Source organism: Fusarium phalaenopsidis (assembly GCF_050370095.1).
Source record: "Fusarium phalaenopsidis strain FUZ10S chromosome Unknown contig_32286, whole genome shotgun sequence".
Classification (NCBI taxonomy): domain Eukaryota; kingdom Fungi; phylum Ascomycota; class Sordariomycetes; order Hypocreales; family Nectriaceae; genus Fusarium; species Fusarium phalaenopsidis.
Genome location: NW_028145413.1, coordinates 2,109,825 through 2,133,900, shown reverse-complemented (window position 1 = coordinate 2,133,900; position 24,076 = coordinate 2,109,825). Strand labels below are relative to the sequence as shown.

General features: G+C 54.0%; 7 protein-coding genes across 7 annotated transcripts; 3 read left to right on the top strand and 4 right to left on the bottom strand.

The window, feature by feature from the left end:
* Positions 1 to 1,752: 1,752 nt before the first annotated feature.
* Positions 1,753 to 4,137, top strand: LRP88_02987 (alpha,alpha-trehalase NTH1; the record flags this gene model as incomplete). Its single annotated transcript, XM_083239618.1, has 4 exons — positions 1,753 to 1,875; positions 1,936 to 1,999; positions 2,059 to 3,928; positions 3,984 to 4,137. The coding sequence occupies 4 exons, from the start codon at positions 1,753 to 1,755 to the stop codon at positions 4,135 to 4,137; spliced, it is 2,211 nt and encodes a 736-aa protein (XP_083104748.1).
* A 3,334-nt stretch (positions 4,138 to 7,471) lies between these two features.
* On the top strand, positions 7,472 to 9,335 carry LRP88_02986 (isocitrate lyase 1; the record flags this gene model as incomplete). Its single annotated transcript, XM_083239617.1, has 4 exons — positions 7,472 to 7,702; positions 7,765 to 7,920; positions 8,011 to 8,353; positions 8,425 to 9,335. The coding sequence occupies 4 exons, from the start codon at positions 7,472 to 7,474 to the stop codon at positions 9,333 to 9,335; spliced, it is 1,641 nt and encodes a 546-aa protein (XP_083104747.1).
* Positions 9,336 to 10,183: 848 nt separating this feature from the next.
* LRP88_02985 (kinase-like domain-containing protein) lies at positions 10,184 to 12,434 on the bottom strand (the record flags this gene model as incomplete). Its single annotated transcript, XM_083239616.1, has 4 exons — positions 10,184 to 10,431; positions 10,483 to 11,121; positions 11,174 to 11,993; positions 12,063 to 12,434. The coding sequence occupies 4 exons, from the start codon at positions 12,432 to 12,434 to the stop codon at positions 10,184 to 10,186; spliced, it is 2,079 nt and encodes a 692-aa protein (XP_083104746.1).
* Positions 12,435 to 13,710: 1,276 nt separating this feature from the next.
* LRP88_02984 (uncharacterized protein) lies at positions 13,711 to 14,244 on the bottom strand (the record flags this gene model as incomplete). The annotated part of the gene is made up of 1 exon (XM_083239615.1): positions 13,711 to 14,244. The coding sequence occupies one exon, from the start codon at positions 14,242 to 14,244 to the stop codon at positions 13,711 to 13,713; it is 534 nt and encodes a 177-aa protein (XP_083104745.1).
* A 448-nt stretch (positions 14,245 to 14,692) lies between these two features.
* Positions 14,693 to 17,082, top strand: LRP88_02983 (DNA polymerase epsilon noncatalytic subunit; the record flags this gene model as incomplete). The annotated part of the gene is made up of 2 exons (XM_083239614.1): positions 14,693 to 15,381; positions 15,432 to 17,082. 2 exons carry the CDS (start codon positions 14,693 to 14,695, stop codon positions 17,080 to 17,082), a joined length of 2,340 nt encoding a protein of 779 aa, XP_083104744.1.
* Positions 17,083 to 17,384: 302 nt separating this feature from the next.
* On the bottom strand, positions 17,385 to 20,667 carry LRP88_02982 (Fusaric acid resistance protein-like-domain-containing protein; the record flags this gene model as incomplete). Its single annotated transcript, XM_083239613.1, has 5 exons — positions 17,385 to 17,911; positions 17,965 to 18,020; positions 18,083 to 18,090; positions 18,170 to 20,545; positions 20,605 to 20,667. 5 exons carry the CDS (start codon positions 20,665 to 20,667, stop codon positions 17,385 to 17,387), a joined length of 3,030 nt encoding a protein of 1,009 aa, XP_083104743.1.
* Positions 20,668 to 21,452: 785 nt separating this feature from the next.
* LRP88_02981 (uncharacterized protein) lies at positions 21,453 to 23,801 on the bottom strand (the record flags this gene model as incomplete). Its single annotated transcript, XM_083239612.1, has 4 exons — positions 21,453 to 21,499; positions 21,556 to 22,555; positions 23,443 to 23,638; positions 23,692 to 23,801. 4 exons carry the CDS (start codon positions 23,799 to 23,801, stop codon positions 21,453 to 21,455), a joined length of 1,353 nt encoding a protein of 450 aa, XP_083104742.1.
* Positions 23,802 to 24,076: the final 275 nt, after the last annotated feature.

The following is a 24,076-nucleotide window of genomic DNA, read 5'->3' as shown; positions in this document are numbered from 1 at the left end:
GGACAGGACAAATACCCAAGAGGAGGAAACATGACGGAATGAAATTGCTAGTAATTATCAACCACTCAAGTCATTGAGCTGTCTACCCCATACTCGGGGGAGTCAAAATATGTTTCTTGTGTTGATGGAAATGACAGAGCCAATGTGACCGTGGCGTTTGTGGCTATGGTTAACTCAACGTCTAGACTATCCGGGCCGTGGAGTTGCTCGTGTCGATACTGGGGTAACAGGCAAGAATGGTTCTGGAATTATTTCCACCTCGTGTCATTCATCAACCTGGCATGCCTGCACGTTGTCTGGCGGAGCAACATGTCTTGGGACGTCCCCCCTTCAATCTTGACCGCTGCCGAGCCGGTGCCGGTTGGGTGTTGAGGAATCTGAACATACTGACGTCGACCTGTTGTCATGTAGACTATTCAATGTGAAAAGAACGAGTCTTGATATGATGACTTTGAGCATCGTGAACAAGAGTTTCCACATATCGCTTGAGGTGACTTCACTCGGAGCTGCCTCTGCTGGACAACACGCAACATGTCGTTCAGACTGGGAGCGGAGTTGCCTGTTGGGGTATCCCATATGCTTCAAAATCATGCCCAAACGTCCAAGCCAACCTGACCGTTTGGCCATGTCAGGTCATCTAAGATCCCCAGTTTACATCTCTTGTCAAAGCACAAGCGTAAGCACAGGGGCCCGGTATGCGAGACACCGCGGTTCAGGGGGGGATTGCATCCAAGTGTCCGGCAGTCGAGTGACCTTGAAATGGTCTGATGGTATCGGCCGAATATCCCAGGCCTGAATATGCGTGTCCAGCATCCTGGGATTGGTAAAGGGCTGAGGTGGATGGGTGGATGGATGGGCGGGATGGGTGTGCTGGGCACGCGGGATGTCATGGTGGGGGGAAGCCGTTTGCATGGGGGGCCAGCTCGGCTGGGCGAGGTGCGTCCTGGGGGTAACACAGCAGTGGGTTACAGCGGGCAACGCGCAGCAACAGCGCTGCCGGGGAGGTCAGGTATGGGGTGGTTCTTGATGTTTGTGCCCCTGTAGTGGAGCACCCCTGCTGCTACTGCTGCGTGATATCGTCACATCAAACACCAAAAAAGCAGAGGCGGATCTGGGAGAGAGGTGAAACAGAAGAAGCCCGCGAACCAAAGGCTGCGCAACTGCTTCTTCGCCCTGCTCTTTGCGCCCTCACCGAACGACTCTGCATCAATTGACCCCCGCCGCGGCCCCTGTAGCCTCTTCACCGCTTCCCCGGTTAGGAAGTTCGGTCAACGAGACCGAGGCCGTTTGCTAACAACCTACCTGGATCTCTCTCCTGCTCCAGCTGGCTTCGTCACCGTCACCGGGGGACAGGCCTGGCTCCATTCCATCCTCCCTCCATCCCACCTCATCCAAAAGAAAAAGGCCCAAGCTCTCCGCCACTTTCTCTGCTCCTCCCGCCCTCTCCTCCTCTCAAAAAGCCCCCTCCATACCCTGCCGTCATCCCCTACAATTCCTTCACGACCGGACCTCCACAGCTACTTGTTTTGTTTTCCTGCATCCTCTCCTCGTGACTTGTCCCTATTTACGTCTGACTGCCTGGTGCCCCTTTCTTCTGACCTCGCAACCTTGTCAGCTCAATTCGTCTGTGCCATATAATCTGCGAAGCTTCACACTTGCCTCCCGTCCCTCCATCCATCCATCCACCATCTACCCACCTGGCCAACCCCGCTCTGTCCCATTGACAACGACAGCTTCAATCTTGCTATCGCCATGGCCGCGCCCAGCCACCGCTCGCGCGGTTCTGATGATGGCGTCTTTGACGATGCCAGAACGTATTATACCGAGGAGCGCCACACCAACCGTGCTGGCCCTCGCACCCGAACATACTCGCAGGTGAGCAGTGAGGTGTCCCTGGTGCAGGTGCAGCAACCTTATCTGACACGGTGCATGTAGAACAGTTTGATGCGCCAATTCGAAAGAGTTGGCCTTCGTGAGCCCTTCCGACGAGGTAGTCATGGTAAGCAGCTAAAGACGTCATTGGACAGCGAGGCTTTGAAGCTGACGTTTCGCCCCCAGATGAGAACACCCAGCAGAGCCGCCGCTTCCTCATCCAGGTCGACTCGACCCTGGAGAGCCTGCAGCTGCAGGAAGATACCGATGGAAATATGCAAATCACAATTGAGGACAACGGTCCCAAGGTCATTTCGCTGCGGACCGCTGCCTCGGCTGGCCACAACCGGTTCGACGTTCGAGGAACATACATGCTGTCCAATCTTCTCCAGGAGTTGACTCTGGCCAAAGAGTACGGACGTAAGCAGATCGTGCTCGACGAGGGACGACTCAATGAGAACCCTGTTGATCGCTTGTCTCGCATGATTCGAGATCACTTTTGGGAGGGCTTGACCAGACGCATCGATGCATCCACCATTGACATTGCCGCTCGAGACCCCAAGGACTGGACCGATGATCCCCGCCCGCGTATCTACATCCCACACGGATGCCCCAAGCAGTACGAGTTTTACAAGAGAGTGGCTGAGGAGAGACCCGACATGCGACTGGATGTTCAGCTTCTGCCTGAGAAGATTACCCCAGAGCTGGTCCGTGATATGAACGATGCACCTGGTCTGCTGGCTGTGGATGTTGAGGAGGTGGAAGACCCCAACCACAGCAGTGGGTGGTCTCTCAAGGGCTTGCCGTTTGTCGTCCCTGGTGGTCGCTTCAACGAGCTTTACGGATGGGACAGCTACATGGCGTCTCTGGGTCTTCTTATCAACGACCGAGTTGATCTGGCCAAGTCTATGGTCACCAACTTCTGCTTCTGCATCGAGCACTATGGCAAGATCCTCAATGCCACTCGATCATACTACCTGTGCCGATCGCAGCCTCCATTCCTGACCGACATGGCTCTTCGAGTCTACGAAAAGATCAAGCATGAGCCAGATGCCAAGGAATTCCTCCGACGCTCAATCTTGGCGGCCATCAAGGAGTACCACAGCGTGTGGATGTCAGAGCCTCGACTTGACCCTACCACTGGTCTCTCGAGATACCGACCAGAGGGTATGGGTGTGCCTCCTGAGACTGAGGCTACTCACTTTGTGCATATTCTTGACCCATACGTCAAGAAGCACAACATGACCTTCGAGCAGTTTGTGCGCGCTTACAACCATGGCGAGGTCAAGGAGCCTGAGCTCGATGAGTATTTCATGCACGATCGCGCTGTGCGAGAGTCTGGCCACGACACCTCGTACCGCCTCGAGGGAGTGTGCGCCAACTTGGCCACCATCGACCTCAACTCTCTACTTTTCAAATATGAGACCGATATTGCGCGTACTATTCGCAGTGTCTTCAACGACAAGCTTGCCATGCCCGAAGAGTTCTGCGCTGGAACACCATACCAGCCCGGGGAGATCCTTTCGTCGGCAGCCTGGGACCGACGAGCCAAGCGACGCAAGCTGACAGTTGACAAGCTGATGTGGAACGAGGAGGAGGGTATGTTCTTTGACTACGACACGGTGAAGCGCGAGCGTTGCACATACGAGACTTGTACGACCTTCTGGGCCCTCTGGGCTGGCATTGCGACACCCAAGCAGGCCGCCGAGATGGTGCGCAAGGGTCTTCCCAAGTTTGAGGTATACGGCGGTCTCGTCTCAGGAACAGAGGAGTCGCGCGGAGCGGTCGGCCTCAACCGACCTAACCGGCAGTGGGACTTCCCGTACGGCTGGCCGCCACAGCAGATGCTGGCGTGGACTGGATTGATCCGCTACAGCTTCACCGAGGAGGCGGAGCGGATTGCTTACAAGTGGCTCTTTATGGTGACCAAGGCGTTTGTCGACTTCCACGGCGTGGTTGTCGAGAAGTATGATGTGACGCAGCCAGTTGATCCCCACCGAGTGGACGCCGAATATGGCAACCAAGGTCTGGGCTTCAAGGGCGTCAACAAAGAAGGGTATGTTTGCTGATGTCAAGACGAGGCATGGACGGCTTGCTAACTATCACCGCAGATTCGCATGGGTTAACGCGAGTTACGTCTACGGATTGCAGATTGTCAACGCGCATATGAGGAGAGCTTTGGGAGCGCTCACACCTTACCCAACTCTGATCAAGGCTATCGAGCAGAACAACGAAAAGGCGCTTGCTGGCCTGCTGGCGCCTTGAATAATGCGCTGAGAGTTGGAATGCTTGAGTGGGCTGAAGGCAACACCAGGTGACGCCGTGAGAGGAGTGACATTTTGCCATGATATGCCATCTTGGTTTTTGTCTTTTGTTCTGTCGCGTCAAGGTCTTTGTTCGGAGTTGAACTTAAGGTACGAATTGCATGTCGGCAGTACGTGGTGATATTGGATCGGTTTGGCAGGCTGAGGACATCCCGACGAGTTGAAAAGCGTGTAATAGGGGAGATCGATACTAGAGGCAGCAGCACCATCGAACGGGAGAAGGGGTGAGAGGCTGTGGTAGTAGTTGATGAGACAGGATGAAATCAGTACAAGTCAGGGCACAGGTTGCTCACAAGACTGAGTCCACCTGCCTATCCCAAGTCCAGTCTGTGTCGGTGTCGAGCTGACGAGATCTGAATGAGATGAGCTGAGCTTGATAGAATGCAGTACTCTATTGAGTCAGGAATTGAATAGCCGGTGCAAGTGAGTGACAGTGGATAGATTTCCATGTGATGCATGCAATGCATGACTTGTGTAAGTATAACGATGTGGTCGATATGACGAGGGCCGTCGGTTGGTAGTGTCAAGCTCGGGAAGTGACCGAAGAGAAATGACGGCTGATAGGGCACGTGAGATCATGAAACAAAGGAATCTGCCGTCAGAGGAAGTTTACCAAGGTAGGCAAGGAGGTAAGCTCGAAGTGTATCAGAGGTTTGGGGTTCTCGGTAGAATGAAAACGGATGGCCGAGGTAGTTTTGTGCTTCGAGACGTGAGGCGTGGGGTTCGATGGAAGCCATTGGTCTCTCATAGGTATCTGGAAACGCAAGGATAGGGGACAGCTTCTAAAAGCAGGGGAAAAGAGATGCAGGAAATAGGTGCTGTAGGTGGTAGAAGGGTGTGGGAGGGGTGGACTTCAATTCCCGGACAAGTCAGCTCCGAGGGAGTATCAAGGCCGTGAGATTCGGAGAAGCATGCTCGGAGAAGCATGCTCGGAGAACCGATGAAACTGTCAAAAAAAGGCGGTTGCTGTTCTCGGTGACTGAGCGAGAGTGCGGCGGGTTGCTTCACATGCCAGAGACCTCCGCTGCTCCGGTGAGGGCGGGACTCGGCCTCGGCCAAGTTCCGGGGACGGGGAGAGGCAAGGCAGGGACGGAGGAAGGCCGAGAAGGGCAGATTGCGTGCGTGCAAGAGCAATTGTGCCGGTGTAGAGAAGGAAAAAGATTGAAGTCTGGTTGTTTTACTGATATGCTGATTGGAATTGCATAGCTATGCAGCGTGAGCTGTATCGTCGTGATGTTAGTGGTGATGGTTGATCCTCTGAGCCGTAATCTAGTTCAACTAGAAGAACTTAGATCCGGCCTAGAGGGATGAGGTCACAGCCGGTGAAGAGGGACAGTCGAGGTGAGTAAAGGTGAGAGGGAGAGACGTGTGTACCCCAGGTTTCGAGGAGGATTACTTCATCTAGCATGGATCAGGTTAGATGCGGTACGGTAGATGGTCAAGTACCGTATCTGAGATTTTGGGGTATGGGATCTCGGTTTGGCGTTCGTCGGGGAAAAGGCACATGGCGGACCCGAATTTTACACAGGGCTTTGTACATTCTCTTTTAGAGCCGTTGTTGGCCGAAGTTTACTGTCTCGTCGGCGACTCGGAAAGGGTCATGAGACTTGTTTATTGTGAAGCAGCTAAAGAATTGGCTTTGGCATTCAGTCAGATCAGGCCTGAAATGGGGTATCATAGCCGGTATAGCATCTGGTCAAGAGGCCTCAGATCAAGCACACCTACCTAGGTATTGAGAGGACGGCGTTCGGCATCTCGGTCAATGGGCGGCAAAAAAGAAGCCCTGGCCAGCGGACCCCCGGATCCGCCATGTGCGGCAAGGTGTGAGCTGCCAGGCTGTGCCAGCCTTTGAGCCGAAGATACGCAAGATTGACTCTTGTGTAGAGAAGAAACAGAGAAGAAGGAAAGACGTCATGCAGGTTCATTCTCCCCAGGGGCGCACATTCTGACGGCTCTGCAAGGCCAGGGGATGGACATGTACCGAGCTCCGTTTTTTTTTTTACTTCTGCTCTGCAGGCGGTATGTACAAGCTGTGTAATAAATGCACAATACGGAGTGTGTACATACGTCTCTGCAAGCCCAATTGCCCGTCGCGATCACGCTGCGGCCGTTGATTCGACAGAGGATCCATCATCGTCGACGGAGGATTACCGTTCACTGTCTCTGCTCGCCCGTGATGGCCTCGACGTTTCTCCCTCGGTGACTGTCCGGAGGTACGTACCCGCACCGTCCGGCTCGTCTACCCCAGTTTGTTGGCCACGGATCATGCCCGCGCGCCGGCCGGTTGGACGGGGTTAGACGCCCCCCCTGCTTTTGCGGCTGCTCGTGACGACAGGATGGCGGCTCTGACATCCCATCCATTGATTTCCTTCTCCAGGGCCGAGGTGCAAAAAATTGTTGTTCAAGGGCTGGCGGGTTTAGATTTGGTTCCTGCTCGGTGGGATTCCGAGCGAGGGCCACTATTCTTGAGCCGCAGTTGAAGCGCCAGTACCTGGCTACGTACCTGGGTTACGTAGGTGATGCTATACAGAGCATCCAGATGCTCTTGAGTGTCGAGTTGCAATGAATGAACCACTGTAAACTACCCGTTCGTCCGGCTCGTCAAGACACATGCAAAAGTCAATGGCAAAAAAATACACAGAAAAAAAAAGAGACAATCTGGCTAGGCTGACGGATCTGTTCTGGCCTTGTGATTCTGGACCAGGCCCTGTTTGCCGCTCTCGTGGCTGGCTCTTTCCTCGTGGAGGGCGGGTCCACTATTTCGTTACGGTACCTCCATCTCCACCTCCACTTCCACCCTCCACTTACAACTTCCACTCCCCCAGCTCTTGTTTGCCTTTCAACCACGGCTAACCAGAGGCCAGGCCAGACCAGACCAAAACCGACTCTCGACCCCAATCATTGCCTCTCTCCAATCACTGTGGATACCCTGGGCGTGCATCCTGCCCGTCCTGACTCGGTGGGGCACCCGCTGAACGCCGGGTGCGGAGAACAATGACCACCATGGGGAATGGGACCGACGGGGGGACGGGGCACAGGAGAAAGAGATCCAAGGTCGAGTGACTCAAGCTGTTGGAATTCCCGGCCGTGATTCTACTTAATATATCCTCCTCCCTCGTCCTTTGACTCGAAAAAAGTCTCCAATTCCTTCGCCATTCTCATTCATCTTCACTCCTGTCTTGTGATACCCTCCTCCGCTCCGACCCTTCAACTTACACACGCGACCACCTCAACTCAACCCAATTCACCTCCAAACCTCATCACAAACAGTCACAATGGCGGCCAACAACATGGCAAACCCCTCTGTGAACCCGGATCACGAGGACGAGCTCTTCCAGAAGGAGGTTGAGGCTGTCAAGGCCTGGTGGTCCGACTCGCGATGGCGACACACCAAGCGACCTTTCACCGCCGAGCAGATCGTCTCCAAGCGAGGATACCTGCCCATCAACTACGCCAGCAACGCCCAGTCCAAGAAGTTGTGGAAGATTCTTGAGCAGCGCTTCGAGGTGAGCAACTGCACGACCCGGGATGCTTGATCAACGCCAGACCACTAACACGCATTGCTTAGTCCCGAGATGCCAGCTACACCTATGGCTGCTTGGAGCCTACCATGGTCACCCAGATGGCCAAGTACCTCGATACCGTCTACGTCTCTGGATGGCAATCATCTTCTACCGCCTCTGCTTCTGACGAGCCCGGTCCCGATCTGGCTGACTACCCCTACGTGAGTCTTGCGCCCAACGCCGTTGCCATCTACTGAGCATAGCTTTCACTCAATTACACTCGCGACTCAGTTTACTGACTCGGAATTCAGACTACCGTCCCTAACAAGGTCGGCCACCTCTTCATGGCCCAGCTCTTCCACGACCGCAAGCAGCGCCAGGAGCGCCTGAGCGTCCCCAAGGCTCAGCGTGCCAACCTCCTTAACATTGACTACCTCCGCCCCATCGTCGCCGATGCTGACACCGGTCACGGTGGTCTCACTGCCGTCATGAAGCTCACCAAGCTCTTCATCGAGAAGGGTGCTGCTGGTATCCACATTGAGGATCAGGCCCCCGGAACCAAGAAGTGCGGCCACATGGCTGGCAAGGTCCTTGTCCCCATCCAGGAGCACATCAACCGCCTGGTTGCCATTCGCGCGCAGGCTGACATCATGGGTGAGTTTATTTACCCCAGATTCTCCAAATCTCACATGTGAACGTTGAACGCTGACATGTGATACCAACAGGCTCCGATCTCCTCGCCATCGCCCGTACCGACGCCGAGGCCGCCACCCTCATCACCACCACCATCGACCCCCGCGACCATGCCTTCATCCTCGGCTCCACCAACCCCTCCCTCAAGCCCCTCAACGATCTTATGATCGCCGCTGAGCAGGCTGGCAAGAGCGGTGCCGACCTTCAGCGCATCGAGGACGACTGGTTGGCCCAGGCCAAGCTCAGCCGCTTCGACGACGCCGTCGCTGCCGCCATTGACGCCGGCTCCTACTCTGACAAGGCCGGCCTCAAGCGCGATTACGCCGCTAAGGCTAAGGGCAAGAGCAACACTGAGGCTCGCGCCATCGCCAGCCAGATTCTCGGCCGAGACATCTTCTTCGACTGGGACGCCCCCCGAACCCGTGAGGGTTACTACCGCCTCAAGGGTGGCTGCGACTGCGCCGTTAACCGCGCCATCGCCTACGCCCCTTACTGCGACGCCATCTGGATGGAGTCCAAGCTGCCCGACTACGCCCAGGCCAAGGAGTTCGCCGACGGTGTCCACGCTGTCTGGCCCGAGAAGAAGCTCGCCTACAACCTGTCTCCCTCTTTCAACTGGAAGACTGCCATGCCCCGCGACGAGCAGGAGACCTACATCCGCCGCCTCGCCAAGCTCGGCTACTGCTGGCAGTTCATCACCCTCGCCGGTCTGCACACCACTGCCCTCATCAGCGACCAGTTCGCCAAGGCCTACAGCACCGTCGGTATGCGCGCTTACGGCGAGCTCGTCCAGGAGCCTGAGATGGACACCAAGGTTGACGTCGTCAAGCACCAGAAGTGGAGTGGTGCTACCTACGTCGATGAGCTCCAAAAGATGGTCACCGGTGGTATCAGCTCTACCGCTGCCATGGGTGCTGGTGTGACCGAGGACCAGTTCAAATAAACTGGAAGACGCCTAATGAAAACGACGAAAAGAAAAAAGTACGACTTTCAACGACGCATTGGCGAGGAAGAGTACAGTACAGTAGACTAAAAAGGACCCAAGGGTTGTTGGCCCACAGAAGGGAAGCGGCGACAATGTGCTTTTAGCCATCATGTTTTGGACGTTTGATATCATACCGCGGAAATGGTGTTTGTTTCTGTTTTCATTAACGTCGCCTGCTTTCTTATTACCATACAAGTCATATACAAACTAGGACGTCTGGTCACTAGAATTAAAAGATTTCCATCTTCAATCTTGACGGTTCATCTGTTGAACATGTGTGAAATCATTCAGGCTCGCTGGCACCTCTCGCCCAAGTCTATCTAGGTGGTGTAATCCGTGCCATTACCTTTCCTGCGCCCTATTCCCTTCCGCCTTGAACCCATCATACTGCGTATAGGCATTGTAATTTCGTATCAACATCATCTCTCGAGTGATTGGACCCAGCCCGTGGTAATGAAAAAAAAAAGACGTCGCTAACACAATCTGTGCAAGATGGCTATAAATCCTACCCCCCTCTTGCGCTTCCGGTTCCGATCCCACTCCGAGGCTCGGCATTTCCGAGTCCGTCCGCCCGGTCACGGCGCCGGCTGCCAAGACCTATCGATCCCAAGAGCATCCGCTCCGTAATCGCCTCCTCGAAACGACCCTTTGGAATTGGAACGTCTTCCTCCAAACGTGCAGTAGTAGCGCGCGACTCCGGGTGGTGAGTGCGTCTCAGCAAGGTGCTGTGTACGCAACATGGTGCGATTCGGCATGTCCGACGAACGTGAATGATCGTGGTACCAATATCAAAAGATTCTCCTCCCCTAGTCCGCCTCCGCCAGCTGCATAATCAACTTGGCAGCCATGTCCAAGAAGGGGAAGGGACTGGTGACGTCCTTTTCCTCGAGCAGCCGGCCTTGGGCTGTCTCGTATCCAGAGCACTTGAAATCGACCAGGTAGACGCCGTGCTCCATTTCGTAGATCTGAATATCCAGGTGCAGGGCGACGAATGGCTCGTGGGCGTGTCGTCCATCAGTGGTGCCGGCTTTTTCCTCTAGCTTTTTCTTGAGGGCTGATGCTGTTGTTAGTGATAAAGAAGCCGAGAGGAATGCACCGGACTTACTTGACGTATCCCAACGGACATTAATGTGCCATGGGTCGGCTGGTAGCCTGTATCGCTTCATCGGATCAATGCTTGAGCTGGAGCCTCGGCTGCCATCATAGGAATCGGCAAAGCTGCCGTCACCTGATGCCTCAGCACGCTCCTCTGCGTGTCGTGACTCGTATTCCTCGTCAGGGATATAGGTCGCCCCCAACTTGTGCAGAGCCTTGTGGATACACAGAAGGGCTTCCCATGGCGAGTTGCGTGATCGAATACCAAACTGCCACCGCACCGGCTTCGTCTTCTTAGGAGGGTTGATGGGTGTCATGCCTTGGGGTCTTGTGTTGGCTTCGTCAAGGCGCAGCTGGCTTCGTGAATGCGGCCTGAGGCGGCGTGATGTCTCTTCCTTCTCAGCATCTGTCCTGGCGACTGGTAGCTCGTCGTTGATCAAGACTTGAGGAGGTGAGTTGTTGATGGCGCCGGCCTTTTCTCGCTCGACGTAATCCTTGTGGTAGGCTGGAAGACTTGAAGGCAGAATGCCAACCTTGCTCACATAAGGACGAGGGGTAGTCGTGGTCGTGGTCGAAGTCGCCGACCGGGCTGAAGACATGCTGAGCATGGGGCTTGACCCTTCAGGCTCTAGCAGTGCTTCAGGGTGTTCTATATCAGTTTCAATACACAATGGGGCCAGGCCAACTGGAGGGGGACTCACGATTCACTTGCATCATCTTGTTCTCTCTCACGATCATGTAAGCATCCTTGATGGCTGAAGGCTCGGATGCCTGCAGTGCCTCCTCGACATCGTTCTTGCCGTAACCCATGGTCTTGCTGATCTTTTCCGTGACCTCATTGTGAAGTCTCTCTTGAACCTTTTCGGGAGCATTAGGCGCGATGTCGTTCTTTCGGATGGCCTTGTTCGGATCCACGCCCGTGTTGAAAAACTCTTCGACGGGAAGCTGGAGATAGACGGGAAGATCGGTGGTGAACCAGGGATCTGCCCGGATGTCCTCGATCGTGGCTCGGTGCACGGGGTTGACCACCAGCATCTTCTTAATCAAGTTGGCGGCGCCAAGAGGCATCCACTGGGGTATGCTGTAGGTACCCTTTGCGATCTTGGCAAACAGGCTGGGGATGTGCTCGTCGTCAAAGGGAAGACGGCCGACCAGGAGGACGTAGAGAATGACGCCGCAACTCCACACATCTACTTCAGGGCCAGCATACAGCTTTCCGCCGATAACCTCGGGGGCTGCATAGTTGGGACTACCGCAACTCGTCTTGAGGAAGTTGCCGTCCGTCATGATATTGCTGAGACCGAAATCTGCAATCTTGACGTTGAGGTTCTCGTCAAGGAGCAAGTTCTCGGGCTTCAAGTCACGGTGGACAATCTTGTGGCGATGGCAGTATTCTACTGCGCAAAGCATCTGCTGGAAGAAGCGACGGGCCTCAGCCTCCTTCATACGGCCGTGCTGGACGATGTAGTCGAAGAGCTCTCCACCAGCGTATTCGAGAACCATGATGATCTCATTGGGAGTCTTGATGACGGTGTAACTAGAGAACCGAGGTCAGTCATGGCCTGGAGGTTACATGCTCGCAAGTGTAACGTACAGCTTAATGATATGGGGATGACGCAGCAGCTGGAGGTATTCGATCTCGCGCTCCACGCGTCCAGCCATGTCACGGCTGATGAGCTTTTTCCTGGCGATGATCTTGAGGGCGACCTGCTGGCCGGTGCCGTTGTGAATAGCAAGCTTCACCTTGCCAAAGGAGCCCTCTCCTAGGGTGCGGAGGACCTTGTAGGCGCCGATGCGCTGCTCCGTCTTGATCCTCTCCTTGAGCGGCGCATCGGCGGGGCGGGAGCCAGGCTGAGGAGCATGTTGCTGTGGCTGCGGTTGCTGCTGCTGCTGAGGTCGACGGACGTGTGATGAGGACAAGGAGATGGTCAGCTCCTCGTCCTCGAAGCCTCGGGGAGCCATGGTAATGTCGGAGGAGGGGTGTCGAGAGCCTTGACCAAGGCCAGGAACGAGAGAAGACGACGGCGGGGTTGGAGGGATCTCGATGGGTACCTAGCGGCGGTGGACGTTGGTGCCCGCTGGGTATCGGGTGCTAACAGCGAATATCAGGACAATGGGCGAGGGAAGCACAATCCTGATATGTGCGATATGGTCGGTCTGAAGATGAAGGAGGGAGGGGACGTTCACAAGGACGAGACGACAGGATGCGAGAGTTGGTGGTGGTGGTGGGCGCCCAAATTATTAGTGCTGTAGCACATGGGAAGTGGTGCGCTCTAAAAGCTCCAGTCTCTCTCGCTGTCGGAGTCACTGACGATGGGTGGATGGGTACCCCGGCAGCCCGGGGAGGGGCCCCTCCTACCAGGTGAGGTCGGGTTTTAGTGGAACCCCAGCCAAGGTCGTTCATGGATGGATGGATTGGATTGGATATGGATGGCTGGAAGCAAACGAGACGTGAAATGTGGACCATTGATACTGTATCTATCTATCTACCTGGATTGATTCCAAGCTCAAAAACACAATGCTTGCTATCATCACAATCTTGACTGACAAGATCCCATCCGAATACGCTCTTTAACCGAAAACGTCCCCTTTCAGCTCGAATTTGTTGGGCTTCCTCTATCCTACCTCGCCTCCCTGGAAAATTCTTGGTGAAACCATTCGTTCGTTCGTGCCTTGTTGGTCGTCGTGTTAATCAGCCCATGATTCATATGCACCTCTGGCCTCATACAATCCATCAGTTGAGATTGCTCGTGGCTGGCTTCCCACCAACTTTTTTTTTGCTTACCGTCTGATTCATTCATTAGTAACCCGAATACCCTCCCAACAACTCAGAATGAAAACTAGGTAGGGAAGAAACCTGGCCGGGAAATCTGATGTCACTTATTATGTAACCATTAAAGAGTTTCGAAACATACGCTCCTGGATATCTATCGCACAAACGCTCGTCACTTGACTCATCCCGGCCAACAAATGCAATGATATTCGTACAATAGTCGTTACAGCTATGATACATTGTCTTCAAGAGCGGTTCCAACCCCAAGCCACTCATTTTTCCGTTTTCCGTACTCCATCTCTCAATACGTACACAGACACGTCACTCCCTCAACCAGCTCAACCGCTACGTTGCTTGGCTTCCTCCTGCTTCAGCCTCTCAATCAACTTCCCCTGCAAAAATGGACTGAGTCCCAAGCTGTTCCCCTGATTAGCCACGCCCCCGTAGATCAGTTGTAAAGCTCACTCACATTCCAGCATTAGTCAGGATGCGGTATGTCCCACTGGGCTGCACCTTGCCGATGATGGTCCCAGCGTCGTCCACCTCGACACTCCCCAGGATATCCTCCGGCCAGGCTATCCGTCCAAAGTCTGGGGGGTTCCGTCGGTCGCTAAGGTGCACCCATCCTCCCCGTCCTGCCCCGCCGGCGCCTCCCTGAGCGCTTGCGCCGCCAGCACCGGAACCTCCGGCGCCACCTCCGGCACCTTGCTTCCGTGACCTGCCTCGATTAGGCCGCTTCGCGGAGAAGAAGGAGCCTCCTGAACCGAGGTTGAATCCTCCAGGGCTGGCGAATGCCCGCGCTTGGCTGATCAGATCCTCATCCTCGTGGCCGTACTCGGACACCACCTCGTTGAGGATCTTGACAAAGTCGTGGTTCTCGTTGAAGGACTGGGGCGTGGGAGGCACTTCGGTGGTTGTTCCGATCGCTAGGCGCTCAGACGGAGGTTCGGTCTCGAGGTAGCTGAGAATGTGCGTGAAGGGGGAAGTGGGATTGTTCAGGACTTTCTTGATTCCGGTCAGTGTCTGGTACGCTTAGGGTATGGGTGAGGGCGGTGGTGTATACTGACGATTTTGGGGTTGCTCGAGAGACTTGAGATTGCCCGGAATGGCACCGCCCGTTGGCGAGCCACAAAACGAAACGTTGTCCCCAGCATTGCGTTACCAATTGGAGATTCAAGACTTGATGTTCTCTCTGGACTCGTCGCATTCGAGCTCCGAGCTCTGAGAACCAGCCCCACGTTGGATGAGGTCACTGGCTCAACGCGGGACATGTCTTTAGGCGTGTTATGCACTAATGCGAATTCAATTAAACGCGTCAACGCGGTCTCGGACGCGACCCCTCGACAGCCCCAGACAATTTCATGGGGAGCACATGTAAAATCGTCGACATTGATGAATTGATCAACATCAACCTTGACGATTATAATGCCGAATTCATAACCTGAAAATGGACAAAACGCCAGCTCCCATATTTCGTAAACAGCGACCAGGCGCTCCGCCTTCTTCTGCGATACCCTCATCCTCTCCCGCCTTTGGCACTCCTGTTCATCCTCTCAAGCCCTTTGCCGTCAACGCCCCCAAGGCCGCCATCCTACCGATCATCCTTCCCCCGCCTACGCTACGACCTCTTGCCTTTCGCACGTTTACAAAGAAGCACTCCCTTACCCTCACATCATCCGCTCTTCAAGAACTTGCGTCCTTCATCGGAAGGCATTGCGGTTCAGGATGGCGAGAAGAGGGTCTGGCTGAGAGGGTGCTGGAGGAGGTGGCGCGAAGCTGGAAGAACCGAAATGGAGGTGTCATTGTTGAAGGGACGAGCAAGGAGCTGCAGGAGATCCTCAAGGCGCTCGAGGGGAATATGAGTGGTGGCAGAATTACAGGCCCGGCGAGGGGACTCCCACGGGGTGACAGCATGCTCGATATTAAGGATAACGAGGCGCTCAACACGAGATTGGGATTACGGCCGGCAGAGCTCACGACGGATGATAGCAACAAGAGTTTTGGAATGTCGGGGTTGGGCGTGGAGGAAGAGCCTGAAGAAGAGAATACCAAGGACCCCAGGGCATGGCTCAAGATCATCAACGCCTATGAGCAGCCGAGACTGATATACAACGTCAGCAAGAAACACTTTGAAAGGTTTGTACACCGTTATACTGAAACCATGCTTGTTGCTAATTCTTCTTCAGAGACACTTCGTCGCCTTCATTATTACCAGCAGCATCACACAAAACTACAGTCTTCCGCAACCGGTACAATGTCATACACCAGCGTCTCCTCCGAAACGAATCCTTCCAGACCTCGGCCGTCTCCTCCTCCCGCAAGCGCACTATCCAGCGTTCTCTATCCAACCAACAGTCCCTCAAGCTCACGCCAATCGCCAACCTGCTGGGTCGTCATGGTAGCAGTCACATGTTGCTTGGCCTGCTGGTCATCCTCCCTACTGGTGATCTTGCTATTAGCGACTTGACGGGTACTATTGCCCTGGACCTCTCTCAAGCTGTGGCTATCCCCGAGGACTCGGCCTGGTTCTGCCCCGGCATGATCGTCCTAGTGGATGGTGTCTACGAAGAGGAAGATGAATCTGTAGGCAAGGGTCTCAGCGGCAGCAGCGGCGTTGGAGGTACACTAGGCGGCCGATTTCAAGGCTTCTTCATCGGCCAGCCTCCGTGTGAGAGGCGCAAGGCGACCCTTGGAATCAGCGGTCCTGATGGCGGCCAGGAGCAGACCATAGGAGGCGGCTTCGGCTGGATCGACTTCCTCGGCGTGGGCAGCGAGCGAGCTTGCGGTACCAAGATGAGGAGGCTTGAGCAGCGTCTCCTTCGTGCCAGAGATGAAGAGGATGATGCGCCACCTCGTGGCCGCGTGGTCATCATCGGTGAGCTCAACCTCGACCAGCCTCGGACTCTCCAAGCTCTGCGCAAGATCCTCTCCACGTACGCATCTGAGCCTGAGGGCTCCGCACCCCTTACCTTTGTCCTGATGGGCAACTTCACACAGCATTCTGTTCTAGCGCGTGGTGGCAGTGGCGGAAGTATCGAATACAAGGAATACTTTGACGCTCTCGCCTCGGCCCTCTCCGACTACCCTACCCTCCTCCAGTCATCCACCTTTGTCTTTGTCCCCGGCGACAACGACGGCTGGGTCTCTGCTTTTACCGCCGGTGCCTCCGTGCCCATACCCCGGAAGCCCGTCCCAGACATGTTCACATCCCGCATCCGCCGCGCCTTTGCAACGGCCAACGCCGAGGCAGGGGGCAAGTCTGACGGCTCTGCCGTCTGGACGTCCAATCCCAGCAGGCTCAGCTTGTTTGGTCCTAACCACGAGCTCGTCCTATTCAGAGACGACGTGTCGGCTCGCCTGCGTCGAACATCCGTGCGGCTCAAGCCCAAGACACACGATGCCAATGCCGACGACTCGCAGCAGCCCCCTGAAGCATCTCGAGATGAGAGACAACCCTCCGAACCTATGGATCTTGATGCAGCTCATCATGATGACCCAACTACCACTGACACTGCATCCCCGGCTACTCCCCTCATCCCCCATGATGTCCACGCCGCACAGAAACTCGTCAAGACCCTCCTTGATCAAGGCTACCTCGCGCCCTTCCGCCAAACCATCCGTCCTATCCACTGGGACTACGCCTCGGCGCTGCACCTGTACCCGCTACCCACGGCCATGGTCCTCCTTGATACAACGGCACCACCTTTCTGTGTCACATATGAAGGGTGCCATGTCATGAACCCTGGCAGTGTACTCGTACCGGGCCGCAAGGGCGTTGGACGATGGGTGGAATATGAAGTTGGTCGGCTGGGTCGATTAAGGGAGTGCGCTTTCTAAGCCACATGTAATTCATGGATATTTGCAAAGGAGTTGGCGTCAAGGATAGGGCTGCGATCTGGGTCATGACTATAGGGACGAGATAGATAGATAATCCATGTGACTTGAGAATCACCAACAAGGACAAGTTGAAAACACAAAGGCTTATAATCGTATATACCCTGCCTGTATCTTTCCTGTATACGTATCGTGATAATATCCTTGAACACGCCGAATGCCTCTCCTAACAAGATATAACCAGTTGTTGTCCAGAGATAGCTATGCAAAACGACCGATAAACACGCCATGAATCTCCTTTCCCATCACTGCAACAGCAAAGACTCCTCGTGCAAAACACCATACAAACCCTCAATCTCGGCCCTCACCTTGTTCAGCTCGGCCGCCACCTGCAGCGTCACTAGGGTGTACGCATACAACAGCGCATAGTCACTCTCCTCGAGTACGACCGGTGACTCGTTGCCCAAGAGATCCACCCCCATGTGCTCCTTTCGGAACTGGTAGATCTTCCCCAAGAGCCGATCCTTATTATTTTCGACAGTTGGGATGGCGTCGGTCAGCGGATACTCCAGCATCAGGCACGAGGCGATGACCTGGAAGACGTGGCAGATGCGCTCGCAGAGCAGCATTCTCTCCGAGGCTGTGAACTCGAGCAGAGCTCTTTCACCGTCGGAAAGACTACTCCGCTTTGACGTGATAAGACGCATCGCGTAGAAACCATTGAGCATGTTTCTCGTGGATCGCATAATGCGGCCATAAGCTGCATCCGGGAATGGTCCCCGGAGTTCAAATTCAGACTTGGCAGAGGAACGCAGGCTTTCCAGCTTGAAAGCTACCACAGAGTCAGCGCCAATGTCAAGGGGTGGGAGGGAAAAATGTACTTACCATACCGCTGAAGAGCGGCCTGCTCACCCTCGCGCATGTAGTCGAGCGTGTTGTTACTGTGGAGCGACACGGTGAGAGGGCCACGCTTCCAGATGAGACCCATCTGTAGATACAGAACAGAAAGACCTTCTCGGAACTTCTTTCGCCCAGAAATGGGCCAAAAGAGTCGGCAGAAGATGATACCCCAGAGGATACCCAGAGTAACTGAGATGACTCGATGAAAGGCAATGTCCCAGATCAAGGGGTCGGCGCCTCCTTCGTCGTCATCGTCATCATCAACACTCTGGGATATGCTGTACGCATACAGAGTGCTCACATTGTACGCCAGCAGGGCGATCCTACCCAGGGGAGCCTTCTTGACCACCAAAATCACATAGAAATTGAATAAGGCCACAAGGCCACCCAGGATCACTAGGGCAATGGCATCCCCTCGACTGACGGTCCAAGCAGTCACAGCAAACGCTGCACCAATGAGCGTTCCCTTGAATCTGGCGGTTCCGGTCGTGTTTGCCGCGCCAGTCGTCATGGCCGCGACGATCATGAAGGACAGGAGACCCCATTCACCTCGCCATCGTTGATAGATGGGCCGCGTCGAGGGGATGAAGGCAAGCATGGCCCAGAGCAGTGCTCCAATCCCAACCTTGAGGCCAAACAGAATGTCCTCTCTCACGAGGAATCGTGAAATCGTGAGAATTCTCTGGGCGAACCTCCTCTTGATCTTACTAGACTGAGGAGCAGCATCCCAGTTGAAAGTATCACGTCGCTTCACCATTGTGTCGGGAATACCCTTTGGCAGCTGAGATTTGCGAAGCCTCCTGACCGGTGGCTTGGGAATCAGGCTCTCTCGCTCAGGGTCGTCAGCAGGGGCTTTATCCGAGGCTCTAGCCCACTTGAAGTACCTCCAGACCTTGAGCCAATTCCAAGACCGTGAGCCGGTCTCAGTAGAGTACTTCAAGTCTTCGAGGACATCCAGGTAGGCGTCAGTCTCTTCAGCAACAGCCTGCAAGTTGAATGAGAAGTGCCCGCAAGCCGCGGCTACCTCCTCGATATCGGCTTGGATCTTTTCCGATCGAGTTCGCCCCATCTCAATGGCGCGGTAGAGCTCCTGCAGGGATTCCGCCCTAGCATTATTGTAGAGGTTGAGGGCATCTCGCAGACTCTCTCTCAACTGCTCGTTGACAGCAATATCCGTGCTAGGGTCCTTGCCAAAGGCAGGTTCGCGGAGGATCTCGGACAGAGTATGAGCCAGAGACTTGATCGAAGGCCCAAGCATGTCGATGAAGAGGGCAAAGATGTCTGAGGGCACTTGGAAGGTAGTCGTAGTATCAAGGGCACTGTCTGACTTGTTTCTGTTGTTAGTCTGACGCTCCTCTTCACTCTCGCCAGACTCATCGATGACAGCCAATCGCTCCCTGGCTTCATCCATGAAGTCAGATATCGCACGGGTCAGAGTAGGCGAGAAGCCAGCCTGTGTTGGGGACGCAAGAGGTTGGTTTTCCAGAATCGGAGCCTCTCTAAGCAAGGCGAACTGGGTTTCCAATGCACTCCGCAATCCTCCAATCGCCTGCGACAAGGTGTCAATGGATCTGCTCAAACGTCTATCAAGTGGATAAACAGATTCGCGGCCCAAAAAGTAGTGCTCAAACTTGGCCTCGCGGAGTGTCGAGTTCATCTTTGCGTAGGCAGTGTTATACCTGGCTGAGACACGACTATACTCTGCTGACCAGAGCTCATCTTCGGTGCCACTAAGGAAGCCCTTTGTGATGGTCGAGAGCTTATCGCCCAGAGCCGTAGTGGCGGACATGATGGACTTTCGAAGCACCCGTCTCGCCGAGACCTTCCAGACTAATACATTGACTGCCAAGGTGCAGGATATGCCAATGACAAGCATCTTCAGGACTTGAACAATCTTGTCGTCGTCAAAATAACCGCCGTGGACACCTTCTTCTTTGGTGATGACGGAGATGATGGCAATCGAGGTCAAGGTGCAGCCGACGTTGACCAAGGGGTTGTTAAGCTTTTGCTTGACCCAACCGACGAAGCCCAGACCTCCTCCAATGCAAATAATTAGGATGAGAGCGTGGGCAGTAGCAGTCAAGCCGAACTGGGTCTTCATGGCAATGGCTATGCCCATCGACAACAACGATATCACTTCTGCGTAGAAGACGGCGACAAAGGCTATCACGGTAGCCTCGAGCATGGACCCAAAGGTTCGAGCAGGGTGGAAGTAGACGGTGATGGTAGCTGTAACATGCTTTCCGTCTCTGTTCCCCAGAAAGTTGGAGAGAGGCGACAGAAAGGTGCCCATGCTACCGAGCACATAGGCGAGTACACACTTGAGGACTCCATGGCCCTCGTCTGTGTTTAGCCATGCCCATAGTAGGACAAAGGCGACCTTGATGTTGTGAAATATGATGCGCAGACGGTCTTTGCTCGATTCGGCCGTGTCGAATGAGCGGTAACCAGAGGCATCGTTGGAGTTGTCGCTATTGGACGTCGCGTTGGTCGAGGTGCGCAGCGAGAATTCTTGTCGCGAGCGTTCGCCGGTTCGAGGGATGATGAAGGTGCCGTTTCTCAGTTTCTACCCAATGCATTAGACAAAATCAATGGCGTTGACATGATGTGCAGCTGTATACGTACCATTCGCTGAGAAGGGCGCTTGGGTGGCCATGCGGCGGTGGAAGAGCTCGTGGCTGAGCTCATGGTCGGTTCGCGTCGACGTCGTCGTCTTTAGAGTCGTGGGTAGCTATTCCGAGGCGCTTCATTCTCTCAAATCTTTAAAACTCGATGGACGAAGCGGCGGCCATCACGAATAGTCTAGAAGTGGTGTTGAAGCTCGAAGAGGATGGCAAGCTGACGTTGCCGTGGTTGTATTGGATGGATTGGAGCAAACAATGGATGGAAGGATGGAATCGGATTGGATAAAAAGCCAAGCATGACGATGATGAAAAACCCTGGACCTGAGCTCGAGTGGGGATTGGGCTGGCAGGTGGACCGCCTAGCGCCGTCTAGTGCGAAGCCACCTTGATGGGACGGGCGGGAGCCTATTGCTTGCTGTTGATAGGTGCCAAAGTAGGTATTTACATACATACTTCTTGGCTCCTATTAAACTCCATCTATAAATATGTAAGTGATTCATAGTCATTTTCTAGCAAATTAGGTAGTGAATAGTACTGCTTTATCCCTTGTAGAGTGAAAACCAGCTGAGATAGGCGCCAGTCCAGATGTTGTTAGTTTCATGTGATTCGACCGCCCTATTGTTGAATAGGCCTAGGCCCTACGAACTTCCTTGTCCACAGTATTTCTGTCACCCTACCTTCAGCGGCAGCATTTCTTGTTTTAATACGAAACCCATTCAAGGCTTCAGTGTAACAGACTTCACTCATCTCTTGTGGGAGAACAAAGCACGTAATTGAGAATTTACCCCAATGTTTAATTTTTATAACGCCTTTTCACCATCCTCCTATTTTACGTGGGACCTGTGTCCATCACTTCTTTGTCTGAGTAATTCCAAACGACGTCAGGTGTGGCCAATCTATTATCCAGCGTTAGTATCGGCCAGTTGTATAAAACCAAGGCGAGGAAACCTACCAAACGTTGTCCGGTCTTTGTTGATATACGTCACCTTTGCCTTTTGTCCAACACGAATCTTCTTACCCAGCGAAGAGCCAAAACAGTACCCGTAGCGTCCAAACACGGGGCTATACTTTGCTCCCTTGTCCACCCTCCGGTCCTTGTTAAGCTTCTTCCATGCCATGCCCCTATCGTCGGTCGCCGTCTTTCCCGTGTCGTAGTCAACAGTGATGCTCTGACATCGGTAGCAATTGGCTGTCAAAGGCATCTGAATGTCCCCGTCGAATGTCAGCTCGCCCCAATAGTCCTCAACAAAGGCACCCGATGCGCCTCGTACGACAATGTTGGGCCGGAACTTGGTCACGTCCATGCTATACCCCTCATCTAGTCTCGATGTGACTTGGTCATTTGACTCTTCTGTTACGACCAAGTAGTGAGCAATGTCGTTGAACACGAGAGATTCTGGCGGATGGGCCAATCCTGGGAGCAGCGATTGTATACGGCGTGTGAGGCGGCTTCTCGTGAGACCTGATTTACTGTTGGGTGCCATGGAACCAAGAACAGGCCTAGATCCGTCTCCGATATAGACGAGGAGGACTTCGAACCCGAGACGGTCCGAGAACCAACTTGACAGGTTGCTTTCCATCTCAAAGGCCATCGCCGTGCTTGCATGCAGGCTTGTCTCAAACTCTTTGCGTCCTTTTGTTGCAGGATGGAGCGGAAATCGAATCTCGTCGGCCGTCTTTACATCCTTAACCTTGTCAAACTCGGTGCCTCGGCCACGCCAAGTCACTACCACTTCCGGGCCCTGGTCTTGGTTATAGTCAATTGAGGCCTGGAACAGCATCAATTGCAAGTAGTAGCCCGCCAGCATAGTCTCGTATTTTGTCTCGCCCGTTTTTTCATCACGGTGGACCTTTTGCAGGCTAAAGGTGCGATCTCCGACAACTCCGTACTTGCCAATACGGACTTCTTTCATCGGCGAGCCTCGAAGCGCCTTGACTGGGTAGACATAGAGCTTGATCAAGAGTCAGTTGTGGATTTGGCCGAGATGTATGGTTCTTGGATTACCTGTGTGACCTCCAACTTGTCCCCATCATGTGGTCGGGAGGACAGGAGCAGAGCAAGTGTGGTGAGCGCCACTAGAAGCAGTATGATGACGATGATGCCATCGCCAGCTACCCCCAAGTTGCCCATAGCCATCTATCAAAGATTTCGGGCTGCGTAACAAGATGGCGTTGTTTTTAGAACTAGGAAAAGATATGACAGAAAACGTTCAGCCCCGAGTCGATCAAGACTCGGGGCATGGGTTTATGTAGGAGTCCGCCATAGTTAAGCTTCGGCTCTTATCACTGCAAGTGGGTTGAGTTACTTAGACTATCACTGGCGTAATGCAAGCGCCAAGAACCGCCCCAAGGATTCCTTTTCCTATTCCAGTAATTTCATCGACCACATCCTTAGCGTTCAAGACGCACCGCTGATCCTGGTGCAACAGGCGGGGTGACATATGACGCCCTGGATCGAGTGCCCGGGCAAGTATCTCACTGACTCGGGGCCTTCCTATCCACGAACCAGATACTTTTTTCTATTTCCCGGTTGGCTTGGATTCGGACTGGAGACTCCGGGTATCGTCCACAGCGGATGTCTCGGTTGGTAAGCGATCCATACGTACGTAAACTCCACCGCGGGGCCATTGCCATCCATCGTGGAGATACCGTTGATACTCGGTGGTAACGACTAAGATAGTACACAACAGGGCACTTATCACAACGATAGCTTGATATTCACGAGCTACATTTTGCAACTTGACGAGAAACATTCATTTCGCCCTCTTGGACGACCGTGACATTATCATACCGAGGCAATGTTCACATAAAAAAAGGCCAAGATGGACAACAATCCAACTCCAAAGACCGACGCGAGCCACATGTACAGACCAGAAAGCCGCTTCACCGTTGCTGTATTCTCCTTCTTGGAAACTTGCAGCTCACCAGCAAGTAGTGGCTTTAGTTGCTCCATCGCCTCCTCGCTGTGTCCCACCTCGTGGAAAGCCTGTGTAGCGTCCGTCCCAAGCACTTCAGCTAGGATATCATCGCCGCCTCTGACAATGTTTTGTCAGCCGGACTTGGTATGCAGAGAGAGCGAGTTACTGACGGATGTTTTGACATGTAATCGGTGATCTCGTACACCTTGTTGTCGATGGCGATGTATCCAGATGATTGTGTCGACTTGCTAGCGACATCTTGCAATGTGAATGTTGCCATGGTAGTATTTCTGTGTAATGATAAACTTCTTGGGGATGGTTGTTCCTCTAAGGTGCAACGAGAGGGCTTCTTTCATATATGCCACGAAAGGGGCTAGAAGAGAAGCCATACGGGGAAGCGTGATTGTCCAAACAGCCCATCAACAGGCCTTGATTTGGAATCAATAATTCCACAACTAGTTATTTGGCTAGTCAATTGCCCTATGGATCCTTCGCTTCTGCGACCATCTTGCTGCTCGTGCCTGGTTGCCAAATCTGTTGCCAGATATGGCAACT